This window comes from Ornithorhynchus anatinus, chromosome 15 (assembly GCF_004115215.2).
Source record: "Ornithorhynchus anatinus isolate Pmale09 chromosome 15, mOrnAna1.pri.v4, whole genome shotgun sequence".
NCBI lineage: Eukaryota > Metazoa > Chordata > Mammalia > Monotremata > Ornithorhynchidae > Ornithorhynchus > Ornithorhynchus anatinus.
The window spans coordinates 4,102,499-4,128,531 of NC_041742.1; the positions used below are offsets into that span (position 1 = coordinate 4,102,499).

General features: G+C 41.0%; 1 protein-coding gene across 3 annotated transcripts in view; it reads left to right on the top strand.

Annotated features, from left to right (window-relative positions):
- The window catches only part of HELZ (helicase with zinc finger), a 115,592-nt gene that overhangs the window by 84,302 nt on the left and 5,257 nt on the right, over positions 1 to 26,033 (top strand). For all 3 annotated transcript variants that reach the window (XM_029079693.2, XM_029079694.2, XM_039914243.1), the window contains exons 24-31: positions 6,337 to 6,541; positions 9,202 to 9,253; positions 10,294 to 10,541; positions 12,981 to 13,185; positions 15,617 to 15,693; positions 17,546 to 18,113; positions 18,524 to 18,758; positions 20,917 to 21,433. In XM_029079693.2, coding sequence (XP_028935526.1) covers positions 6,337 to 6,541; positions 9,202 to 9,253; positions 10,294 to 10,541; positions 12,981 to 13,185; positions 15,617 to 15,693; positions 17,546 to 18,113; positions 18,524 to 18,758; positions 20,917 to 21,433 — 2,107 coding nt within the window. The remainder of the gene's footprint in view (positions 1 to 6,336; positions 6,542 to 9,201; positions 9,254 to 10,293; positions 10,542 to 12,980; positions 13,186 to 15,616; positions 15,694 to 17,545; positions 18,114 to 18,523; positions 18,759 to 20,916; positions 21,434 to 26,033) is intronic.

Consider the following 26,033-nt stretch of genomic DNA (forward strand, 5'->3'; position numbering starts at 1 on the left):
ATGCTGCCGTGATAGATACCGAGCATAACAGATTTCCTTCCCAAGACTCCATTCTCTGCTTGAGTTCGTTGGAGCCTCCTTTTCTTTTCCCGGGAGTCTCTAATCATTCGAGATAAAAATCGTTAATATGATCATCTTCGGATTTCCATTAAAATAAACTCTCGCTTCATTTTTAAGACTTCAGTTAGGCTTAACTACTGTCCCCGATCCTGGTGGAATGTTTACATGCTCTTTGCCGGTGTTCCCAGCAGGCTGAGAGAAATAACACTTCATCAAATAAACTATTTTTGAACACCTATGTCGAGGTGATATGGGACCAGGCGCATTGCTTTCTTAGACCAAGATGGTATGGGTGTACAACAGTTCTATTTTTAACTTCAAACCCAAGACCAAAAGATGGCATGTTCAGAGCAAAACTCGAGTGCCCTCCTCCCTCAGGAAAGGCAGCCTGATTCTTCCATCTCCTCTTTACCGCAAGACCGCTGAGAACCTTGTCAGCAAGCTGATGCCAGACATCTCTGTGTGCTTTCCCCATCCTGGCAGGCTCAGTAGAAATTCTGACCACAATTATGCAATAGTAGCTTTTCATGTTGGGAGGATCCAAATTAGATGCTCTGCTGAGGCCAACAGTGATATATACCTAGATGATTTTTAAAGCTAGAAAGAAGATTCTCTTGCCGAGAGGGTATGTATTATCTTCCTCTCTAGAGAGCAGAGAGCACACAGTTTGTCTTCAGGAAGGCTCTATGTTGGTACTTTATCAACGTTTTCAGTGGCCATTTTTTCCCCAAATACGTCATTGCCTTGAGTCCCAAAGTTCCTGAACCTTTACCTTTGGAAAAGAGTACAAGAAATGTGGGACTCGTGCCTATTGAAAAAAATATATTGTTTACACATTCAACAACAGAGCTCTTGGATAAATGGAATAAATTTGAAAGATCACATTTTGATCTTATTTGTTAAGCACTTACTATGTGTTAGCCACTGTAATAATAATAATGTTGGTATTTGTTAAGCGCTTACTATGTGTAGAGCACTGTTCTAAGCGCTGGGGTAAGCACAGGGGAATCAGGATGTCCCACGTGGGGCTCACAGTCTTAATCCCCATTTTACAGATGAGGGAACTGAGGCACAGAGAAGTTAAGTGACTTGCCCACAGTCACACAGCTGACAAGTGGCAGAGCTGGGATTTGAACTCATGAGCCCTGACTCCAAAGCCCGTGCTCTTTCCACTGCGCCACGCTGCTTCTCTAGTAGTAAGTAGTACTCTAGTACTCTTCTGTAGTAAGTGCTGGGGTAGATACAGGCTAATCAGGTTGGAAGCAAGTCCATGTCCCAAACAAGGGGCTCACAGTCTTAATACTCATTTTGCAAATGAGGTAACTGAGGCTCAGAGAAGTTAAGTGACTTGCCCAAGGTCACACAGCAGACAGGTGGCAGAGCTGAAATTACAACCCAGGTCCTTCTGATGACCATTAAAATCACTTGGATTTTATAGCTATTCTAACCTCTTTCAAAGTGAGCAAACCAGAATCCCTAGGAATTTGGTAGAGATTTGCTTCCCCCCTACCCCCAAACCTTTTGCGTGTACCTGACTTGATGTCCTGATAGAACTGCTCAAGAAGACAGATGTATGGGACAAATCTGTGGAGGGTCCATGTATAATAGAAAGCTTGGACCCCTGTTAAATCTCTGTCACTACCTAGATGGAGCTGAAGATGGATGTCCTATTGCTACCCCACACTTAACGGCACACCTGCTGACGCCCACAGACAGAGATGATACTCTGCGTGAACATCTGAATAGACTTTTCCTCAACATGTGGGATTGCCGCAGGATTTAAAGAGTGCCATGGTTCAGGCCATCTTTAGAGGAAGGGTGAGAAAGTTGACTGGAAAGTAATATGGCCTTTCGTTGCTCTCTATCACAAGCAGCATAAGAGCCAAAGTCCTGTCTTGGTTACTGAAAAATAGCAATTTTGAATTTTCAGAGTCACAATGAGACATTAGATCCCACCACTGCAGTCAGGGTATTTGTTGAACATCAGATACAGGAGAAGTACAGGAAACATCCAGCTCACTTTACTAATTTGAGGACCTCTTCAGAAGTATTTGATGCTCTTAGTAGGTCCAGGCTTTGGCAGCTACTAAACAAACTTGGATTCTCTGAGAAGTTAATCAGTGTAACTCCAGAATGTCAGAGTTGAAGATGTGGTCCTTTCCATTATCATTTTTGGTGGGCAAACTAAGGTTTTATCCAGTCTTATTCATCCAGTCATATGTAGCCATTCGGAGAATGCCACCAGGAACCTGGAAGCTGAGGAGGAAATACATCCAGTTAGCCAGGAAATATTTCCATTTCCCTTGGCTCCAAGCATCATAGAAATCCTTGTAACATTCATTCAGGAGCTGTTATGTGTTCTGGAAAATCAGGCACAAATTATTCAACTGATTTTCGTACATTTACTTTCCTAAAGAACGAGAACTGACCCCTCTATTCAAGGACACTCCTTCTGTTGGTAATGTCCAATCTGTGTGTTCAGGTGTGGCTGAAAAGAATGTTGCACATCCAATTGTCCATTCCACATGGGTGCATATAAAGACTGTCCTTTGTGAATATCTTTTGTCAGTGTCTGTCATTGAATTTGTGCCTGTCTTTTGGTATTGCATGCATGTTAGGCTAGTCTTTTATGTTTGCACTTGTCTCCTGGAGGTTCATTTCTATATGGCATTGCTTAAGGCTACACTTACTATATCATTAAAACATTTGCTTCCCCCCCTTTATTTTGTATACCCGACTTGACGTCCTGCCTGTTAGGTGATGCTGATAGAACTGCTCAAGAAGACAAATGTATGGCACAAATCCTTGGGAGGACCATGTCTATTAGAAAGCTTGGACCCCCTATTAGATCTCTGTCGACCCCTAGTTTGAGCTGGAGATTGATGTCCTGTTGCTGCCCCACACTTCACGATTTCATTTTCAGCTTCCTTGCACTTCCTTGGACAGTAGTCTTCCTAAGTTGTATAATTCGATGACAGTGTTCAACACCATATGGCCAATAGAAATCTTTGGGTCTAAAATATCTTTGAGGCACATAACTTCAGTTTTAGGATTATTTAGTCCCAGGTGATGACTGAATACCACAGTGCAGTTCATAATAATCTTCGTATTGTCTCGTGTATGTATTTTTCTGAAGTGAGTCATGAGCAAATTGCAGCTCTTGTATGACTCCAGCAAAGAGATGCTCCACGGCCTGTCAAGTTGGAAGTTTCCTGGGAGACCAGAAACGTATTCTGATCCTAGCTTCCTGCTTTTTTGTCTCCTCAAATCTGGTGTCTTAGAACAGGTTGAACAGAGCTGAAACTCTCAAACGTGGGCTAGCTTCACTCTGAAGGGGAGGGGAAATGTGCCGGTCAGGATATCTTCAACTGATTTTAAGGACTGAACCCTTCCAGGGTAACTTTAACATCAAGGCAGATTTCTCAGAGTAGCCATTTGGCTTAATAGTTCAGGTATGCTGGTACATCAGTTTATTTTTTGTAGGATGTACAGTTTAGGTATCTTGGTGTTGCTCCATAAGCTTCCCCCATTTCTGTTGAGCTGCAGAGGTCATCGGTGCTGAGGTGAGTACTGGTCGCATTGCAGATGAGACACCGTGATGACGTTTCTCGGTAGCCAGTCTGGTTGGGTCTTGCTGGCAGTGTAGAGAAGTGAGGTAGCCTGGCGTGTCCCGCTGTTCTCTCGCTTATCTTTTTCATGAGAAATGTCATTTTGGAAGTGCTTTTGAAGCTCTGCTTTTCCTGAGCATTCCGTGTGTTCAGAAAAACCCATGCAGATGTGTAAGCCATCAGACCCCTCCTTGTTTTTGTCCATTTTGAGGAAAGGTGACTAGGGGACTTATTAGTCTTTGGACTCTTCACGGGATAGTTTTAGTTGAGCTGAAAGCCTTGTTTTCTCATTTTGACACATTCCTTCTGCTCCCTGGAGCCTCATTCTTATCCATAAAAGATAAATTCAGAAGACCTTAAAGTCTTGTTTCTATCCAAGCAGGATTCCCTTCTGTCCATTATGCTGATGGTCATTTGTACTTTAGGGAAACCATACTTGTGGTATTTATTGAACACTTACTTTGTGCCAAGGTACCGTGCCAAGCCCTGGGATATGTAGGATATAGTGTGGATACAGGTCTTGGTCTGCTTGGGACCACATGTTTTTTTCAGTTGAGAAAATGTCATTGGATTTTGAATCGATCAGCAAAGCCTTACTTTCAGCCTTGGAAATCAGCAAAGGACCAGATATTTACATTGATACTCGAGTGTGCTAGCACTGTAGTGTAGCTATTACTCCTGATTCCTTTTTTCTCTCAATGTGTGAAAATGACTTATGTTTTGTGTCCTGCAGTGGTATTCACTCATTGGTGTGACTACTGTTTTAGACTTTTTCTGCTGCCTCTCTGTAAAGTTTTAGTAGAAAATAAAGGGTTAAGGAACAAACAGGGGTATGGGCTAGTAGGTTAACTGAAGACTGGGTGTATGAACAGGGTTATCCCTAGAAATGTATAAGGTAGTTTCTTTTCTTGAAAGAAAAAGTAGAGTACCTGCTAATACCCTATAATACTTTGAATGTACTCAAAGTTGAGCAAGTCTCATTCCCCTCTTTTCTACCTCCACTTTTCCCTGTGCCCCATAGAACAAGGAGTGTTATTCAGTGAAACTGAAGCCTGGTAAATTTAGAACAAATGAAAGGAAATACTTCTGCATATAGCTTGTAGTGGAATTTATGGCCAGAAGAAGCCAGAGAGCCAAGTAGAGTGTCTATATTTAAATTGAATGGGCCCAATTATGTATTGATAGGATTTACATGCTAAACTTTAAAAAATTAAGAAGCCCCAAATGAATTAGAACCATCTAGTTTAGAGAGGGGTCGAATTAGTATTCTTATTAAAATGTAATTTTAGGGATTATAATTCAAATTTCTATGTTCTTCCCAAATCTTTTTTATTTGCCAGATTTTTTTTTAGTTCACCTGAACATTACTTTTTGTCATAGCCATTTCTGAAAGTAATGGAATTTGTACATCATTGACATAACCTTTATGGAGAATTTTCTGGACAATCACAATAAAATTTCCCCTCCCGAAAAAACCTTTTCCTAGTGGTCACTTGTCATTTACATTACTTGTTGCATTCAAACATATCAACTGTGGAAACAATCATTTAACCTTCCTTTGTTAGCTTTATAAAACATAATCTTTTGATTATGTCCTTTACAAAGATTTGCATACCTGTAGCAGTCAGATAAAGTCACTTTATATATGCTTCATTTATACACGTAAGTGTGGACATGTGCATAGAGATATAATTTTTTTTAATGGTGTTTTTAAGTGCTTACTGTGTGCCAGGTACTGCACAGCTAAGCCACTTCCCCAAGGTCACACAGCAGACAAGTGGCGAAGCCAGGATTAGAACCCAGGTCCTTCTGACACCCAGGCCCCTGCGCTATGCACTAAGTGTATCTGTGCTCATGCACACAAACACACATATGCACGTATTCTAAAGCATTAGTGCAGTTTTGAATCCTGTTTGACAATAAATGCTTGTTGACTGATGTGGTAAACAACATCTTTTATTGTTGAAAGTTTCAGCTCTTCAGTCAATCTACAGCATTTGTCTTTGGCACTGTGAATAGATAAGGTGGAAGAATAAATAATCTCGTCCTTGAAAAACTCTCCACATAATGAGAATACTGTATGATCAAAAATATATACATTTAAAAGGAAAGCCCTAACACAGGTGCAAAGTGAAGTTCACATAGATCATAAACACAAGCACATAAATGACAAATTACTACCACCACTAGGCCTTATTTCTTGTTGCAGTTTTCCTTTTCAGTACCCAAAGGATTTTTGCAGTTTCAGCCTGGAAGGATGTGTCATCGTCAAGAGCCGTTGTCTAAAATGGGACCTTCTGAACTACAGGCTAGTTTCTGGCTCCTGCCACATCTTGTGTATGACATAACTCATACGTGTGTACTACTTAGCTTTCCCAGTACCGAGCTAAGGCAGTTATTTGGCTGGTGTTTGAAGAAGCTGTTGTTAGTGGGAAATTTTTCAAGTAACAGAAAAACAAAACTAACTTCTTCTTGGCCTCCTAATTGTAGTTGCAGGAGTGAATTTGAGGAGTTCAGGTAGGACTGCTACCAAACCACATCAGACAGCTGGTGGTCATCTGTGTTTTTGAGAGTTTCCTGGGATTGAGAGTCCTTAACTTCATATTCATGTATATGATCCATTCGCTCTTATTGTGTTCTAATCTGATCTTTTAAATCTTTCCCATAGGAAATTTTGGGAGCGATTTATTGCCCTCTGTCATGACAATGAGAGCCTACATGGCATCACTTTTGAACAGATCAAGGCTCAGTTAGAGGCTTTAGAGCTAAAGAAAACCTATGTGTTAAATCCACTCGCTCCTGAATTTATACCCCGTGCTCTAAGACAGCAGCATTCAGGAAATGCCAACAAACAGCAGCAATCACCACCCAAGGTAAAGCGTATAATTTGTTCATAAAATGAAGAAATTGAAGCCATTACAGTATCTTAAAAAGCCGTGAAGGTTTTTTGTGCCGAGGGTCATTTTAAATAACTGATCTCAGGCAGCCGTCTTGTTTGCCACTACTGCGGACCTGTATTAATGAATCTCCAAGAAGTGAGAAGTTTCCTTTTTCCTCACTAGCATTGCCAGTCCCATGATGACTAAGAACTACCATAACTAGCCAAGGCCCATGTTAAATTCAAGTACTTTTTGTGTTTTTTCTCCCTTATCGTCTCTCTTATTTTTGCCTCTCTGTCCTTTGCTCCTCCTTCATTATGTGCTGTTTCCTCCCCTCATTTGCCTCCTTGTTGTTCCTTTCCCGTTCTCTTATTTCTCAACTGTGAGCACAGCTCTGTCCTGAGCACTTGGAAACCTAGAGTAGAAAAAGCTGTGGTCCCTGTCTTGAAGGAGCAACAGGCAATTCAGTAGGGAAAACAAAGGGTACATAATTTGCAAACCCACTCTAGGTGAAAGAGGATGCACTCAAATGATAAAACCCAAAGCAGGAAATTAAGCAAGAAGATATATATCTAGATATAGATATATATGTCTTCTTGTGTAATTTACATAAGGGGGACTCTTGAAGGGAGAGTTATGGTTCTCTGTCTTTGTCTCCATCCTGTTCCTTCCCTTCGTCTTGTCTTCAAGACTGTTCTGTCTTCACTTAAGTTGGTCCGACTTCCCATTTTCATCATCATCTTCATCATTATTAATCAACTGCGTTCAGTGTGCCAAGAAGTGTTTTAGGCATAGGGGAACGTACAGTAAAAGTAAATGCTGTGCTCCCAGCCCTCAAGAAGCTTACAATTCAGTGGTTGGCATACACTTTGGTAGACCTACTTCCATGCCCCCGGGGATACGTAATCCCTTTTCACAGACTCCAAGGTGGTACTGATAGACCCACCAGCTTCAGCAGCAATATGCCGGTAAAGATGGAAGGAAGGTAGAATGAAGCAGAAAAGGCAGTCAGAGCAGTTTTGCTCCTCAGCTCCCAATCCTGCAGTGGCGGCTACCTTTTCGATTCCAGCTGTCCTGAGTATCTACAGTAGAATGAAGAGTGGAGGGGCTGAAGTAGCAGGTCCTGATAGTACTTGGCTTCAGGAGCGGGAACTAACCTCCACCATCACTTCTAATGTAGCATTACCTCTCACTGGAGGTCAGTGAACCTCATTTCCTCCAACAGCTTAGAGCTCTCTGGACTCTCCCACTTTTTGTTGGATCATTTCAGCTCCTGTCCATTTAGAAGTGGCTGTTCAGAACAGCTGCACTTACAGCTTGTTATGGAGATGGTGGCAGCAGTGGCAGCTTTGTTGGGTTCCTCTTTCTGGCTTCCAGCAATTAGCTCAGAGGCCGTTAGGTTCACCGTCTCTCATTTCCCCGGATTCTAGGCCTACGTGCCTGTAACATATAACCTAGGAACTCTTTGGATAATTATGTGATGAAAGCATGTTAGTAGACATATATTCAGCAGTGTATTTGATCAGAAGGTTAACAGCCATTGCGTAGAACTTTGGGGCCACTTAGCTCAGCTGTTTAGTACTTAACCAATATCTCTGATTTGCACTGGGGGTGTGGGTGTGCCCTCGTGTGTTTGTGTGTGTGTGTGGTGGGGGGATTATGTTCAGTTATTTCTTCATTCACTTTTTTTTCTGAGTGATAATGGGAAAGAATTTCTTACTCTTTCACTCTTTTTAGGTTCCAAGAATCACTGTTGTAAGGCAAAAAAAACCCCACTTCAGTGTCACGCTTTCTAAAGTTTGCATCCTTCCTGAAGTCAAGACCTGAACTTTTCCGTAAAAAAAATTCTGCATTTGAAATTCCAGAGCAGAATTCACAAGAATTTTATGAGGAAACAAGCCTTTTTATTTTTGCGAACTGTCAACCGTAGCTATCACTATTGTAACTTTGCCAATGAAATATGGGAATGCGAGCATATCTCCCACCACACAATCGTGTGTCCCTGCAAAGCCTTTTATTCAGAAAATTATGTCACTTCTGCCATTGTTTCAGTGGAAAGATGATTAGAAAGCAACCTAGGCTTTTGTCACACCAGTGAAATGTAAGAAGGTTGTGGAAAACAAAGAACTTGCTTCAAGCAGTTTGCATCGTTTGATACTTTCTTAGAGACTTAACCAATTTGCTATTGCTCAGAGTTCCACTGTTACCAGTAAACAAGGTAGTGGACTTCGAACGGTTGTAGATTACTTCCCTGTCCTGTGCTAATAGACTAGGCACACAGTGTCGCTATGCTATCCAAATAGTCTGATTGAAGCAAGCTTTAATGAGCACTGCTGCACTGAGTCACATCATGTTACAGGTGTTTCACGATAGCAGTGTGCAGTTCCCCAATTATTCTGTTACATTCTGTCCTAATTGAGCTCTAAAACCCTACATATTGGCAGAAATGTTTATATGGAGGAAAGAAAGTAATCCCTTTTAAGCAGTCTGAAAAGAAGGTGTTTAATTGCAAGCTTGCACACATGACTATTGTGTCAGTAGTTAACCCCCACTCTATGCTTTTCATTTGTATGGTATTTGAAAAGTCTCCGCCCTCCTACCCCTACCCCCCCATTGTTAAATCTGATGTAAGACTTGTTTATTTTTCCATAAAGGGGAAAGTTCATCTTCACAACCAGAACGATCATTTCCATAGTGAAGGAATTGGTAAGTAACTCTTGTTTTACAGAAAAATTCTCCTCCCTTTGCTTACACAAATACCCATGAGGTAAATTTAACTTAAGACTGGGGACATTCATAAAGGATAGTAAGTGTTGTAGTAAGCCATAATATTGATGAGACTTAGATCTGTAGTACTTTTTGTAAAAAAAAGTTTATACTTTATGTAATATCCAAAAAATTAGGCTGAAATAAAAACATTTTCGACTATTCTTTATTTAGCATCCAAGATAGATGACATTTGGTATGAAATTTGGGGGTGAAACTGCTATCCATAGACCATGTGGTGCAGGCTCTAGGATGAGTTTCAAAGAAAACCCCGCCTACTTGCATTTGATCCCTGATTGTATTTATTTTATTTAGTTGTATTTACAGGATAAATCTCTCCTGGAAATTTTGAACCAGATTCTGTCCTTCTCTTCCCTCTCCCCTCTGTCCTCATTTATTCAGCATTCCACCCTGAAGAGATGTTGCAAAGGGCCTTCAAGGGGTGGGACTGTGAACAGTATTTATTTCATGTGATTCAGCCATCAGCATAGACCACTTCCACTAGGGAGCAAGTTTCTACTTGAAGCAGCATTAACCAGTCTCAAGGAGAGAACCAGGTAGAGAGTGTAGGGAGATACTTCCTCAGGGCGACCACTTCTCCTCTTGGGAGTCCTTGTAGCACCTCATTATCCCTGGACAAGAGAATAGAACTCACTTTTTTTTCCTTTGAAAGAATGTCTCTTGATAAAGCATCACTTTTCCAATTCTCAGAGTACTTTGTAACTTCTGTTGAGAAATACAGATATAAATTTATGTCTGTCTCAGGAACAGTTAAAGAACAGTTAATAAATGTGGGTGTAAAAAGCATTTTGAAGTTTCAAATACTGCATGCATGTACTTAACCCTTTGATTATGGACTTCAACAGGATTACCTGGAAAATGTTGCTTTAGAATAATTCTCTTTGGAAAAATTTCAGTTTTCTTACTGAGTTATAATGGCTGTTCAGTCTTTTATTTATTTCCTTCATTTTCTTTTCCAGTTCAACCCAATCCTTCAGTACTCATTGGCAACCCGATCAGAGCATATACTCCTCCTCCTCCTCCACCACCACCTCCACCTCCACCTCCACCACCGCCTCCTCCTCCTCCTCCTCCTCCTCTTGGGCCTCACCCCAATTTGGGAAAATCTCCAAGCCCTGTTCAAAGGATAGATCCTCACACTGGTACAAGCATTCTTTATGTACCTGCCGTTTACGGAGGAAATATGGTCATGTCAGTGCCTTTACCTGTAAGTATTGATTTTTAAATGTTGTATATGAAGGCTGTTTTATTCAGTCATCTGAACTTTGGGTTATCCTGGGCAGGTAGTTGCCCAGTTTAATTTTTAGGATAACTCGTTCTTGTTTTTGGTAAATTATTGAAGCTGACCTCATTTAATTAACCAGTACCTCTGGATAGCAGAGGTTTTCAATATAGCCTACCCAAAACCTACAAAATCAGTACCCACATCAGAAGTATAACTATAAAGACTTAGAATGAAGTACAGTCCTGTGCTGGTTAATATCAAAAAAGTGATTATCCTAAACAGCGTATAAAGTAGCCATACTGCAGGTACTAGTTTTTGCATTTGGAAATCTTTTTCATGCAATGGGAGGTATTAATACTATTTACAGCTTATCTTCTGGATAATGGAAACCTGGGAGAAAAATGATAATTTAAATTTGCTTATAAGAAAAAGACTTTATTTTTGACCAAGTCGGCAGAGCTAACTGATCTTTTGGAGGTTTAGTTCAATTCTGTAGCTTTACAGATGTAGTTGTACCTGCCTGTCCAACTAAAAGCTTTTGAAGGAATAAGAGGTCTGTGATGACATTGTGCCCAAAACAGAATTTTCAGTCCAGTGAATTCACAAACTTGCTTGATGGCAACATTGCTCTTAAACTGATTTTGTGGAAGTAGTGTTACACAGAGCGTTGAAGTATAGTTTCCCACTGGAGATAATGTAACATGGATTAATGCGTTTCCTAAGCCCCCCAAATTGGCCAAAACAATATAAATATTAGAGGGTGGTGATAAAAGGCAATAAATATTGTCGTATGCTTAAATAGCAATGCAAATATGTACCAATATTACAGTATTTAAATGAGATTTTGTGTACATATGCAGATACTTAATTTTCAAAGTGTTCTGTGAATATCTGTGTATTAGTAATAATGGTATTCATTACTAAGCTCAAGAATAATTTGAACTTGGCCAGAGTACCTCCCTCTCTGGAGCTCCCAACTGAAAGGGAGATAAACAGGCCCATAAAGCAGTAACTGGGGAAAACAAAAACAATAAATAACAAAACCAACAATCCAAGGCAACTATAAAATAGCTAGTTCTTGGAGGGAGTCCTTACACTACCCAGGATTCCAGGTTCAAACCTATGCTAGATGGGTCTGGCATTACCCATGCTAAATGAAAATGAGCTGTAATCAGTCTACAGAATTCAAGACAGTCAGAATGATCCAAAGGTTGAGGATGAGAGGAGAGGAAATGTCAGAGCTCAAGTAAACTTTGCAGCATTATCTTGAAGAGGCTGTGAGTAGTCAGCCATTCAGTCCATCAGCACCACCCAGAAGGAAATCTAAGAGAATGAATGGCCTTATTTAGAGGCGGAATGCAGGCCTTATCAAGCTTTACCCACCAGGGTTTTGACCTTCCAATAAAACAATATTAGGATAATGATGCAACAGGCCATTTTTGACACATTTAGAGTCATTTTTTATTTTTGTATTTTACTTTCCCAAGCACTTAATACAGTGCTTTGCACACAGTAAGATTCATTAAAATACGATCAAATGAATTTTTACTCACACGCTGCATCTGTGTTTCCAACTGAGTTGAGACCGGCACCAGGATTCCTATTATTGCAGCAGACACCCGTACTTTGGGATTCTTGGGATAGCTGGAGTTATTTGTTGCCGTACCTTGGACGAACTAGAACTCTTCCCAGCCCTGGGCGTGCCCAGCCTCTAGGCAGGTAGAGTTTCAGCCCAAGAAGCTCCTGAGAGTTACGGCTAAGAAGAAACAAGCCATGAGCCTTGCCCAAAGGCTTTATATTGTGGCTGGACTGTTTCTTCCTAGACAGCCTGGCAAGACCTCCCATCATCTGCCTTCGATAAGAAGTTCCTAAGAACTAATTGTTTCATCTCATTAGGTCAAAGAAGCCTGCTTGGTGCAAGGGCTCCAGGAATCTGCATTTACACGAACACTTGAACAAGGACAGCAGTCTACATTTTGTCATAATTATTCATTCTATATCAATAATCTATATCACATACAAGACAGATTGCTCTTTTTGTTTTTCGGGATAAGGTGTCTTGCAGTGTTTGTGTCCATGAGAAATGGACTCTAGCTCATTTGGCATAAAGATTAAAATACGCACGAGACTCTTGTCTTTTAGAAGAAGCTCCAAAAAGAGGATCTGAATTTTGCATTTTAAACTCTGGAAAATATAAACCTTCATCCAAAAATTAGTATTATATCTTTCAGGGTGAATGTTTGTAAAATTGAAAAGACTAGTTTCTGCTACAGTTTCAATTTTTGTACTTTCTTTGAGCTGAAGTGACACTTCTGTTTATTTCCTCCCATCTCAACAGCGTAGGAAACAGAGGTTGTGCTAGTCAGTTCTGTATTTCTTTCATAGAGTGATTTCCTAATTGGAATTCTTCTCGTTATCTAGGTTCCATGGACAGGCTACCAGGGTAGGTTTGCAGTTGATCCCCGGATCATTACTCATCAGGCAGCAATGGCCTATAACATGAACCTGCTGCAGGCCCATGGCCGGGGATCTCCTATTCCATATGGCCTTGGACACCATTCCCCAGTTAGTATAGGACAGCAAATCCCGCACCAGGACAAGGATCTGCATGAACAAAACCGAAACGGTGAGTTGCTTATGATTTTCTCGAGCTCCTGAACATATGGAATTTTATGCAAAACAATATGGGGCTGATATTCCCGATAGCGAGGAAAACATTCACCTACTAGACCATGAGGAGTCCAGACTCCAGAATCCAATTACTTAGGCTAGAGGGCAGTCATTCCATAGCAGAGTGTACACATTGTAAGGGCTTTAGTAGTCAGTTAAAATTGACATAGCAGAGCAGAAATCTTTTGTATGCCCCAGAATGCATCAGAATATTTCTGTAATGTATTTAATAATTTATACTCCTATGCATTAATGAGTCCAAGGTAGTTATTTTATTTTTACATCTAGAAGAACTCTAAGAAGGAGGAAGGATCCAGTCTTTTCTTTTTTTTAATGTAATTTTTCATATTCTTTCCTGGGCAAGCCTCTACTAGTTTCCAGATTCTTGGGAATCAAGACGATTTATATGAAGCTTTCACTTTTTTCCCTTCTCAGCAACTCTTGTCAGAATGGCCTTTGAAGATTAGGTCATGTAGTGTTACCACCCACTAGGGGCTGCTTTGCCTGGTTCTGTTGTTTCCATGGAGCCTTCCAAATTTCCCCGAATACTCAAGAAAACCAAGATTTTCCAAATGATAGTAATTGTGGTATTTGTTAAGCACTTACTGTGTGCCAGGCACTAAAAGCTGGAGTGGATACAAGCAAATCAGGTTGAACGCAGTCCCTGCCCCACATGGGGCTCACAGTCTCAATCCCCATTTTGCAGATAAGGGAACTAAGGCATAGAGAAATGAAGTGGCCTGCCCAAGGTCACACATCAGACAGTTGGTGGAGCCAGATTAAAACTCTGTTCCTTCTGTCTCCGAGGCCCAGCCTCTATCCACTATACCATGCTGTTTCTCTGAGTGGATTATCTCTCCATATCAAAAATGGATTGATTGCTTAATGCTCCAAGAGTTTCCTTGGTTTTTGAGAAAATAATTAGCCAGGGTTGTTCACAGTTCGTGTTTCATGACTAGCATATTTTCATAGTCTTGCTGTTAGCTGGTTTCAAAGCATATTATAGTACCTGAGTGAACTTTTTAGCAGAGGTTCCTGAAATTGTTAAGGTGGACTTTAAAGGAGGGCAGAAGGAATTTTTTTAAAACGCTGACATTAAGTGCCTGCAGCAAAATTAAGCATGGTCCCTGGAAGGTGTGTTTAAGCATTATCCATCCGAATTTCAGTTCAACTAAAATAAAAGCCCCCAGCCCAAGAATGCTACCAACTTCTTTTGGGGGGTTTTCTAATCATATCATTTTGGAAAAATTAATTCAGTCATCAGTCAGTGGTTTTTATTGAGCCTTAATTGTGTGCAGAGCGTAGTACTCAGCGCTTCGGAGAGTACAGTACAGTAGGGTTGGAAGACACGATTGCCATCCTCAAGGACCTTACAGATGGATGGTAAGTCAGAAGTAAAATAAATTACCAATAGGGGAAATGGCATAATATAAGGATAGATTGCCTAAGTGCTGTGGAGCTGGGATTGGGATGAATATCAAAGTGTTTAAGGGGTAGAGACTTAAATGCAGAAGAAGGGCAAGTAGGGAAAGTGAGGGCTTAATCAAAGAAAGCCTTTTGGAGGAGTTGTGGTTTTAATAGAGCTTGGAAGATAGAGAAGCAGTGTGGCTTTGTGGAACGAGCCCGGGCTTGGGAGTCAGAGGATGTGGGTTCTAATCCCGGCTCTGCCACTTGTGGCTGTGTGACCTTGGGCAAGCCATTTAACTTCTCTGGGCCTCAGTTACCTCATCTGTAAAATGGGGTTTAAAACCGTGAGCCCCATGTGGGACAGCCCGATTACCTTGTATACTAAGCACTTGGGAGTATACAAAACAATGGAGTTGGTAGACATGTAGGAACAGCAGAAAACCTTTTAGCACATCTCTGCACACACTATGCATAAACAGCCACAGAACCCAACAGCCTATAGCAGACTCAGAGAGTTAAAGTATCTTCCCAAGTTCCTAATCCATTCCCAAGGAGTAAACTTGGGCACGGAGAAAATTAGATTCCACGTCTGTAAGTTATCCAGGTACCCAGGCTTTATTCATTCAGAATGGCAACAGATTGTTTTGTACCATCAGGAAGTGTAAATGAGCGATAAGGGGTATGGCTGGGGAATTGTGCCTATCTCAATTTTGAAGGTTGTGTGTCTTAAGGATATTCTTCCTTAAATTATTTTCTTTGGTAATGGAAATTTACTTATTCCAGCTTTTACCAATTCTCAACAGTTCAGAAGAATTAGAAGCTCCCTAAGGAATAAAATCTAAAAGAACTGTAAAATGGCAATCAGGGGTGAAAATTCTTTCAAGCTTTCTTTCCTAATTTAAGGGTTGTTAATTTCTCTGGGCTCCACATACCTTGAAATATATTCAAGGAAATGGACAATGTTTTGACTTAATTTTTAGGTAAATGCGATGCCATTCCTGGACCTGAAATGAATAAAATTCGAACTCCAGAAAAAAAGCCTCCAGACTCCAAGCAGGTGCGTTACTTCCATGCAGTAAACGGGTTTTCCTTCTGGATACTGAGTAATACGTTTTCCATTAAAGATCTAAACATGGTTAACCTTTCTTCATCCTCCTCTTCATGAAGTGTTTCTAAAATGGACAGGTTTCCAGGCACCAACCGATTAGCGCTCATAACTGCTATTTAGTTGAGTGTGCTAGAGTGTCATTACCAAGAAACACATCCCTTTCTCTTCCCTCTGTTTTCAAGGGATTTGACGCTCAAGTTTAATAGGAGACCTTAAAGAAAGTTCCTGTCTCCCACAATCTGTGGAGATGCTAAATTTCCTTAGTCGAACAGTAATATATGAACATGGCCGATATTATGAAGTTAGGTGAATTTACTAAAAGATATACTTATCAACCCAATTTATTCACCCTTTGAAAGTGAGCGCTAGTGAACTGTTCTTTCCTCCCTCCTTACCACCCCTCTCTCCCCTTTCCCCCCCGGCCAGTGCTCTTTCATGTCTCAGAGAGTGTAATCGATGCTTCCAAAATACAAGCTGCTAAAAACTTATTTCCTTGAAGTTCTGGAACTCGCCCTTATTGTCTTTTAGTACCTAAGGCCGGGAATTGATATTATTCCATAAAGTCATACAAAATTTTGGTCCTGGCTACATGGGAGATTTATTGCTCCCTCTCCATCACATTATTAACGTCGGCTAAGATTTCATCCAGTTCCCAGGTACCCGTGCTTGTAGAGGACAGAAATGGCATGGTTGCTGAAATTCACATATAAACCAAAACCTCCTCTGGTCTTTCAGTTAGAGGGTTGCCCTGGCTGCTAACTTCTTTTGAAATAAGATAGTTCAGTCAATCACACTATCACTGATTAAGATGCTGCGTGTTAGGGAAATATTCCTGAACAGGTAAGACTTGTGTCTATTGCCCTGTCCATGTGACTCTGGGAAGCTGTATGCAGGGCTTTTCCTTGCAGGACGTTCATATTTGAACCTTCTCTCTCTGATAGGCATTAACGTATGATCCATAAGAAAAGTGTGCAAAGCCAATCATTTAGCAAGCTATTTCAACCGGAAAGGCAGACAGTCTCCTGCATTGTCTGCTAAATAGTCCTAACCTTTACAAATGAAGGCTACCTATGAATTAAAATGAAAGTAGAAAAATGTAAATTTGAAGAAGTATCCTTGCTGACCCTCCCTAAATCGCTGATGTCATTCCCATTTCTGAACGAATAAACATTAGTTTATTCCTCACTCTGTTGCATTTCTTGCTCTCCTTCTACATTTAGCTGCTATGGATTTAAAACTGTGGTGAAATCAGTTTTTATTCCTAAACACTGTGTTTTTGTATCTACTGATGACTAATAGCAGATTTTTAAATGATTTAAATTCCATGATGATGAGGGAAACCTTGACTTCAGATGATAGCCTCTCATTCTTAGAAGTAGAATGAAAGCCACAAAGTGGGTTATTCTGAAGTATAGTAAAAGAAGTGTACTACAAATCTGGTATAAGAAGGTAGTTTTATGCTTTTTGTATCCCTTTCCAGGCATAGCCCACAGTAGGTATTCAATAAATATTATGTACAATCAGAGCAATTAGAAATTAGGTGCAGACACAAGAAACAAGCAAATAAACCCTATTTGCCTTATTGGCTATTTGAGGGCTTTCTAATGAAACGGGACTGAAGAGCTTTAAAATATACAAAACCAGTAATAACATTATGACTGACTAATGTGTGGAAAGGAAGGTAAATAGAAAATTCTTTGTTACCTCTTGCAAATCCATGACTGAAGTTCATGTACCATGGTAGCTTCGAGGTGTCTTTTTATCAATCTTAATGAAAACCAAATCATCCCATTTCTTCCAGGTTGACTTGGAATCAAATCCACTGAACAGAAGTCCTGAAACCCGTCCTGGTGTGGTTTATCCTAATCCTAAATTTCACCGTAAAGATAATCTCAATCCAAGGCATCTGAACCTTCATCTGACTCCTCCTCATCACCAGTATGCAATCCCCAGTCGCCACTATCAGCATCTTCCCCAGATACCAAGACAGCCCTATCCGGCACAGCAGCAAAACTTGTTAAGTCAGCAGCAGAATCACCTGCCTGAACAAACCAACCAGATGCCACCTCAACCGAATCAAGTCGTCCAGCAGCATAATCACTTGAATCAGCCACCTCAGCCACCCCCCACTCAACTTCCTGCCGCATATCAGCCTGGCCCCAATCACTCTTTCTTCAATAACCCTGTTGCCCATCGACCACATTCTCCTGCCATTGATGCCGTGATTTCTGAACGGCACCCCTCTCCCATGCTTCAAGAAGTTAATAACCCTCTGAGATCTATTGCACAGCACAATCCCATGCTACCTTCCCACTTGAATAATTTCCTTGAAGAGAACCCTACAGGATTTTCCATAGGGGAGGCTATAGGTAAGTTAAGCTTTGGTTTTTCACAAACACCTGTGCTGATGCCCTTTGCTGGAGTTGAAAATTAAGAAATTATTTGCTCCAGGAAAACATATGGCTTTATGCTAGTTGGACCAGACTGAGATGCCGGGTTGATGTTCGGACTTGTAGTCTGAAAAAATGAAAGATAATATCCAGCAAGTGCAGGAGATAACAAATCTTTGGCAGGCAAACCTTCGAGTGTTATAAAGCAAGGGTTTTGCCTGCTGGCAGGTTTGGAAATTCCTTGCAGTTTCTCCTCTTGCTAAGTTTGGTTTTTTTTCCATTTATCTGCTTTCTGTGGGGAAAATCTAGCTAACTGGGGGTTTCTTTACAAAAGCCACCATTATCTAGAGACTAGGTAAAATCTTTTTTTTTTTATAAATGTCTTACAGATCGAATGCATGGAAATGTAGCTTTGGAAACACTAAGGCAACAGCAGGCGAGATTACAGCAGTGGAATGAACATAATGCCTATCTCAGTCAGGGCAGTATTCCATATCCACACCATCACCATCCTCATCTACAACATATTCCCCAGCAACCAATTGGATTACATCAACCGCCAATTAGGGCAAATTGGAAACTGGCGAATAGCGCAGAAGATGAAACAGAGGCAACATATTCCAGGTATTTAACTGTTTTCTCAAATTACATGCATCAGTAGGCACTGAATAAATGCTGTCTGTGACGGTGGAGATGAAAGCACAGCCTTCTACATTTAGACCACTACCAGTCTTTTGGAGGGTTATGCCTCCAAAAAGTTATAAAGTCTAAATAAGATAACCATTTGAGGTTATCAACATGGCTGAGTGGAAAGAGCTCAGGCCTGGGAATCAGAGAAACTGGGTTTCAACCCTTCCTCTGCCGCTTGTCTGCCGTGTTACCTTGGGCAACAGAACTTCTCTGTGCCTCAGGTAACTCATCTGTGAAGTGGGAATCAAATCCTCCTCCCTCCAACTTAGACTGTGAGTCCCAAGTGGCACAGGGACTGAGTTATATATGATGATCCTGGATCTACCCGAGCTCTTAGTACAGTACCTGGTACAAAGAAGCCGTGAGGTAGTACCATTTGAAAAAACAAAACTGTATTATTTTTGAAGATGACTTGGTGACCGCAAGAATGGGTGGAAAGGAGCTGGGCAGCATTTGGGTGTAAAGTAGTAGTATTGATGTCATTTAAATGGGGTTAAATGCCTCTAGTCCCAGAATGCTGTGGACCTAAACTGGAGGGTGATTATTATGTTTTTTGTTAAGTGCTTACTATGTGCCAAGCACTGCCCGAAGCGCCAGGGTAGATACAAGATGATCGAGTCAGAGACTCCCTGTCCCACATGGAGCTCACTGTCTAAATAGGAAGGAGAACAGTGTTTGAATCGCCATTTGCCAGTTGGGGCACGGAAAGGTTAAGTTACAGTTGCCAGACTATGAGCTTGTTATGGACAGGGAACCTGTCCACAAATTCTGTTGTATTATACTCTCTCAAATCTTTAGGACAGTGCTCTGCACATCGTAAGTGATCAGTAAATGCTCTTGATTGATTGATTGATTAAGCGACTTGCCCTAGGTCATATGGCAGGCAAATGGAGGAGCCAGGATTAGAACCAAGATCCTTTGACTCCCAGGCCCATGCTTTTTCCAGTAGGCCATGCTGAGGATGAAGTGATCATTCTCCAGCCTGAAAGTGGAAGTCCAAGCGTGGACCTAATCATATTAGCCAGAAAAGAAATTCATTTTTTTCATTAACTGTCCACGTCATCCAAACCAGAACTGTTTCGGGTAAATGAGAATGAACAATCAATACCAATCTAAGGAAGGATCCGCAGGGTTCACTTGATATGAAAGACCTATGAATTTCACTGCTTATTCAAACTACTGAGTCTCCATCACCGAGGCATAGATTATCCATGTTACACTTCCACTGTATCCTACCTACTTTGTCTTCAATAGTATTCTCTTCCTAAAAAAAGAGAAAAGAAATAATATGAATGGTACTCGTTAAGGGTTAACTACATACCAAGCACTGTTCCAAACGCTGGGGTAGATATAAGTCAATTAGGTCTTGTCAGTGGGAATAGAATTGACTCTCCATTTCACAGAAAGGTCACGGAGGCACAGAGAAGTTGTGACTTGCTCAGGGTCATTCAGCAGACAAGTGGTGGAGCCGGGTATTAGAACCTGGGTCCTTCTGACTCCCAGGCCCGTGCTCTACCCGCTAGGCCAGGCTGCTTCTCTGAAAAGAGACCAAGAGGAACTTAATCTTCAGTGATTTCACTACAGATGAGTCTTTGTCTTTGATGAGTCTTTGAAAGGTGAGAGCCAAAATTAAGTCTAATTTATTGAAGAAAAGAAGATCCCCTCCTCCTCACTTTCAATAGCAAGTGGTCAGCAATCTGACTCTGAATCCTACAAACTAGATTTCACAACAGAGTGTTTGGCACCCTTGTTCAATTCTTTCCAGTCCCGTCTAGAACCTCCTGATTCCCTGCCATTTGGCCAATGTGAAATATATCCAGGAAACAGTAGAAGTGCTTCTAGTTTGTACCCTTTCACAGATCTTTTCATCTGAGCTTGGGTGAAAGGTTCAGGTTCACTTTGAAAGTATCCATTCTAAAAATGTAAACCTTGTGATTGAGAATAAAATGTACCGGTTGGATTTAAAAATGAGAGGTGTATTGTGTGGAAATGTTAGATGCGGTGTATAAAACATCAGTTACAGGATTTAAGTTGATGCAGGGGGTAAGGTGCCGGTTTTCAGCTCTCACCTATTTTATCCATTGTGATGCAGGTTCCAGGATTTACTCCGAGAACTGTCTCATCGTGATCAGAGCGAAACTCGGGAGGTAGCTGAAATGCCTCCACCTCAGTCAAGGCTTCTGCAATATAGACAGGTCCAGCCCAGAAGTCCACCAGCAATCCCGTCCCCCTCATCCAACTCAAACCACAGTGGACACTTCCCCAGTTTCAGTGAAAACAGCAGAGACATTGAACTGGCCAACAACCCAGCATTTCAGCAGCACCTGCCACCCCAGTTATATAACCCATCTTTCTCAGTGCCCTCTGAACACCTGACCCCACCTCCCTTGAAGTACCTGCAGCCCGATGGCTCATGGACTTATGCTAACCTACAACAGAATCACCTGATGGGGCAGGGCTTTCACTATGGCATACCCCCGTTGCCTCACAGACCACAGCAGAACCCTTTTATACAAATACAGAACCATCAACATCCGGTTGGTCAAGAGCCATTTCACCCACTGTCATCTCGAGCAGTATCTGCTTCTTCGCTCCACAGCCTCGAAGAGGTATATTCGCATTCTCTAAATTTTCATTTCTCCAACAGCTCAATCTTCCTCTGGAGAGACACTCTAACAGGCAGGTCATAGTGCACTGATAGTGTCGGTTAATGTCAGTTTCGTTGTAAGCTTGGTTTTCAAGGAAAATTTCATTGGTATCATAAGGCCTCTTTGAAATCCTATGATCCTTTGGGTTTTTTTTAAGTTTGGCACCTCATCTTTAAAGCTGAATCTTGGAGCCGCAAGTCGGTGCTCTAGAAATAAGCAAAACACTTGTTTCTGGATAACATCAGGGAGTCGTCTTCCTTAGCATGCACTTTTACCATCTGATATGCAGTTGCATGAAGCAGGATTGCGGGGCTGGGTTGAGATCAACGATAGAGTCGATGAACTAACGAGGTAATTAACTTTTGGTGATTACTAAAAAGGATGGATTTAAAAAATCCATTGCCTCATTAAAGTGGAAAATTTTGTAGAATAAAACTTGACTTTCAGGCGATGAAAAGTTCCTCCTTCCCACTCAGTAGTGTATCAGGATGTATTTGTGAGTGTACAGCAATGCAGTCCACCTACGCCTTAGCCCTGTCTAATAGGTTCTGGTTACAAAGTCAGTTTTCACGAGAAAAACTCAAGGCTTCATTACCATAATGTTTTGCACATCTTTCATTCTGTATTGTATCAGTATTCATGTGACTGTTCCCCAAAGTAAAATAATTTCAAATATGCCATTATAGATTTTTAAAGGAAATTTAAAACCCAGCAAGGATTTGGTAGATTTTAAAAGAAAGATAGGTGGGAAAACTTGGAAGCTAAGTCACCAAGATTCGTGTCTCATTTGATAAATATTTATATCAGTTCACCAATTCCTATAGAATTGGAACAAGCTAGGAACAAGTTGGATTTAGCGTTCATCTTGAGCTTAAAATAATTGCCAGACCCCAGACTCTTTGGTCTTTTTTTGATCACGTCCCGCTGAAGTAGCCAACGTTGTTAATGACACCTTTCCGGAACAGACTGATCCTTGGGGCAGCTGCTCTGGAGCTGTGGACACTAGAGGAACCCGACAGCAGGGGCCTCACTCTCGGGTGTGCATGCATTTCCACCCTACTCGAACGGCCCCAAAGAAGATGGAAGGGAAGTAATCGGTTGTGGTGGTAGTTGTGGGCAATCGATGCCAGACAGCGGGAAGCTACAGCCACAACAGGATTAAGGCATAGCAGGGCACCATGCCATGGCAAGGCAGAACACTTTTCTCCTTCTCCTCCCTCCTCCTCCACTGACAACCTGTGGGATTTTAAACTTTCAAATTATGGTTTGCAAAAAGGTCAAGATCTTCCACGCTTCCCAATTTGCTTCTCATCTCATTAACAAAGCCCTGGGTATTGACTGTATAAGAATAACCATTTTTTATCTGCTATTCCATAGTACTGTTGATAATAATGATATTGTCTTTTGGAGACGGCGTGGGTAACCGTTGTTGTAACATGTGCCGAGTTGCACACACATAGCTTGCAAACCAAATGGATACTTTGAGGATGCGAAACTTTACCCATAGAACAAGTTTTAAGTTGCTAATGGAATGAGAGTTTTCAGTGACATACTACCACACAGTTTTTTGAACAGTCACACTGTAATGTAGGGTGTGGGTGTGTTAAATTAAGCCTAGCTGTAATTCCCTTCACCTTTTAAAATGAATTGCTTTGCATTAAAAAATACACAATAACATATCCTTCAAGTAAAAGTAAGTTCGTGATATTGCAGAAAGCCTTTGCAAGTTCACTTCTGTTTCCTTGGTTACTCCTTTGTGTTGGAAACTTGTATCTTGCTAGCAAGCATAGTATATATCTTGGAGAGGCTATTTTTTTAACTCTGTGGTTACTTTTGAATGTCACATGCCTTTGAATGAATTCACCTTTTTATGAATGAATGTCAAAATCTAGGGTCTGGATGCAAAATACTGGACATTTTTCTTTGTCTACAGATGGAAAATATGGTGACCTTTCCTTCGAATCCTCCAACTCTCCTTCAGCTTTGTTAATGAGTGTTTATGAGTACCTTGGTTGCCTTTTTCAGCAGTGTACAGCCCATAAAGCATTTTTCGTTACTGATGATCTGACTCCAGAACAAAGGCAGCCGGGTGTCAGTCTCTTGTCCACTCTGCAAATGTGTCTTTGGACCTCTTCGTTTTCCCGCTGGCATGAGGGCTTTGACTTCCAATCAGCAGCAGAGTTGTTTGGTGTTGTAGTCTTTAATTTTTTTCCTCTGGAGGAAATTATTATGACACCGAGGAAAACTGGGTCCAGGAGCATTTCTGCCTGTGACTTCAACAGATTCTATGTCTGTTGCAGCCAGTTGGGTAATATAGGTCTAGAAGCCGGTCATTCTGATAATTGCCCATAGAAGCAGCCTTTTCATTAGTTTCAGAATATCATAATGTGTGGTTGGTATCCAGAGTCACCGCTTGTAAAACCTTACAACATCTTTCAAGTGTAAGGCATAAATTTGATGATAAAGATGGGACATTTTGAAGACTTAAACCTATATTACCTTGGATGCGTCTTCCTCATCCATCGGAAAAATTTGCAGATACAGTTGATGCAGAAGTTAGGATGATTTGTGGCACTTTGAAAGTCCCAGAAGTTTATGCAAAGACAACAGTGGCTGAGTTTGATAACATATATTTTTGGAAAGAAATGAACAGTGGAAAATTTCCATTTTTGACCCAAATCTGCACAGGAGAAACCTAGCCTTTGTTACCAATCTATGGCAGGACCACAGCGACGTTTCTGTAGCTCTGTGCAAACAGTTCCATTTGGCTGCCTGATTGGGGAGTCCCTGAAGGCCGCCTGTCCACCAGACAGTTTGGAAGAAGGGAGAATTTGATCACAGGGCTGTTAGATAAATTGCAGGTCTCTGTTTGACCTGTATAAAAATAACCCAACACGAGCAACAAATAGGGAGTCCTTGCAGCATAACTGCTGTTCCGAGACATCTGGTGCCTGATCGAAGTGGTGTAATGATGGTAATTCCCGCTGCATGCCTTCCCAGTGTTAAATTGGGGGGATATCTGGGAGGAACATTGGTTGTCGTCAAGTGATATTTGCCACCGGATAACCGAGATTAACTGTTTCCTTTTCCCTACTCCAGTCTTTCATTGCATATGTTGTTTTTCTCCTTAAGTAAACAGAGTTTTCCCAAACTGAAAGATTAATTTCACTTTTGCAGGTGTTGGGAAGAGAAGGCGAAAGACTAGGGGAGCTGTTTTGTATTCAGGTAGCTTAATCATTAGAACTGGTGCTTTTGATTTTATAATTTCATTTTCAGAAATTTTGGGGTGGGTGGATAATGTAAATAATTGACCTTTTCAGATGTAGTTTGTTCACAGTGTGAGCTAAAAGGTCAGTGGATGAATTACTCTGAACAAAACACAAATGACCTCACTTCTTCAACATATAGATGCTGCACACTGGTTTTTCCAAACCATTCAGCTATATGAGCCTTCATATTTAAAAGCGCAGAGAGAGAGTGTGTGTGTGTGTGTGTGTGAGAGAGAGAGAGAGAGAGAGAAAGAAACAGCTTGGGAACAGGGAAAGAAAAGGGAAGGTGAAAGAACCATTACTGAGGAACAAACTAAACTAAATCAGAAATTTTATTAAGGGAAAAATCAACTTTATTTAAAACAGTGTCTTTTCTGGATGCATTTTCTTGCTAACCCAATTGAATTAGTAAATAGTTTGGCTTTTGCAGAAAGAAAAGAATCTCATCTTTTTGATGTCAGAGTTAAGCTTGTAAATATACAGTGTTTGTGCTTTGGCTTTATATAGAATGATTTAAAGACAAGATTAGTCCACCGCAAAGTGAAAGTAGTACAGTTTAAAAGTGCAGTACTTTCAATTGAGAAATCCCAACTTTTGCAATTTACTTGACTGTGAATGTATGGGTGTGTATACTTCTTATGTTCTTCAAAATGAAAAATTGGTAGGGAAAGCCCTGGCCTTAGTGCTTGGGAGGATACTCTCAAAGTCGAAGGCAGTCCCTTTCCATCCAAATTTTTCAGTCAAGCAGTGTGGCCTCGTAGAATGACATTGGGCCCAGGAGTCAGAAGACCTGTGTTCTAATATGGTCTCCGCTACTTGTCTGCCTTGTGATTTTTGGGCAAGTCACTAAACTTCTCTGTGCCTCAGTTTCCTCATCTGTAAAATGGGGATTAAATACTCCTCCCTCCGACTCAAACTGTAAGCTTTTTGTGGGACAGGGACTGTGTCCAAACTGATTATCTTATATCTATCCCGGCACCTAGCTCAGTGCCTGACACAATGGTAAGTACTTAGCAAATGCTATCTAAAATAAAATCAGTCAGTGGTATTTATTGAGCACTTATTGTGTGATGAGTACTATAGTAAATGCCTAAAGCGTCAGCTTATAGTCCATTGAGGGGAGCAGGTCGATAAAGATCATATGTATTGAATGGGAGCAGGAGGAAAAACAGAGATTGGTCTGGCAATATTAAAAAGAAACTGAAATCCACATAAGTGCTAAGGGAGACTGATAGGATATCACTAGGGAGTTGGAGAGTAGTTAAGGAATGCCTCCTGGAGAGGTGTGAATT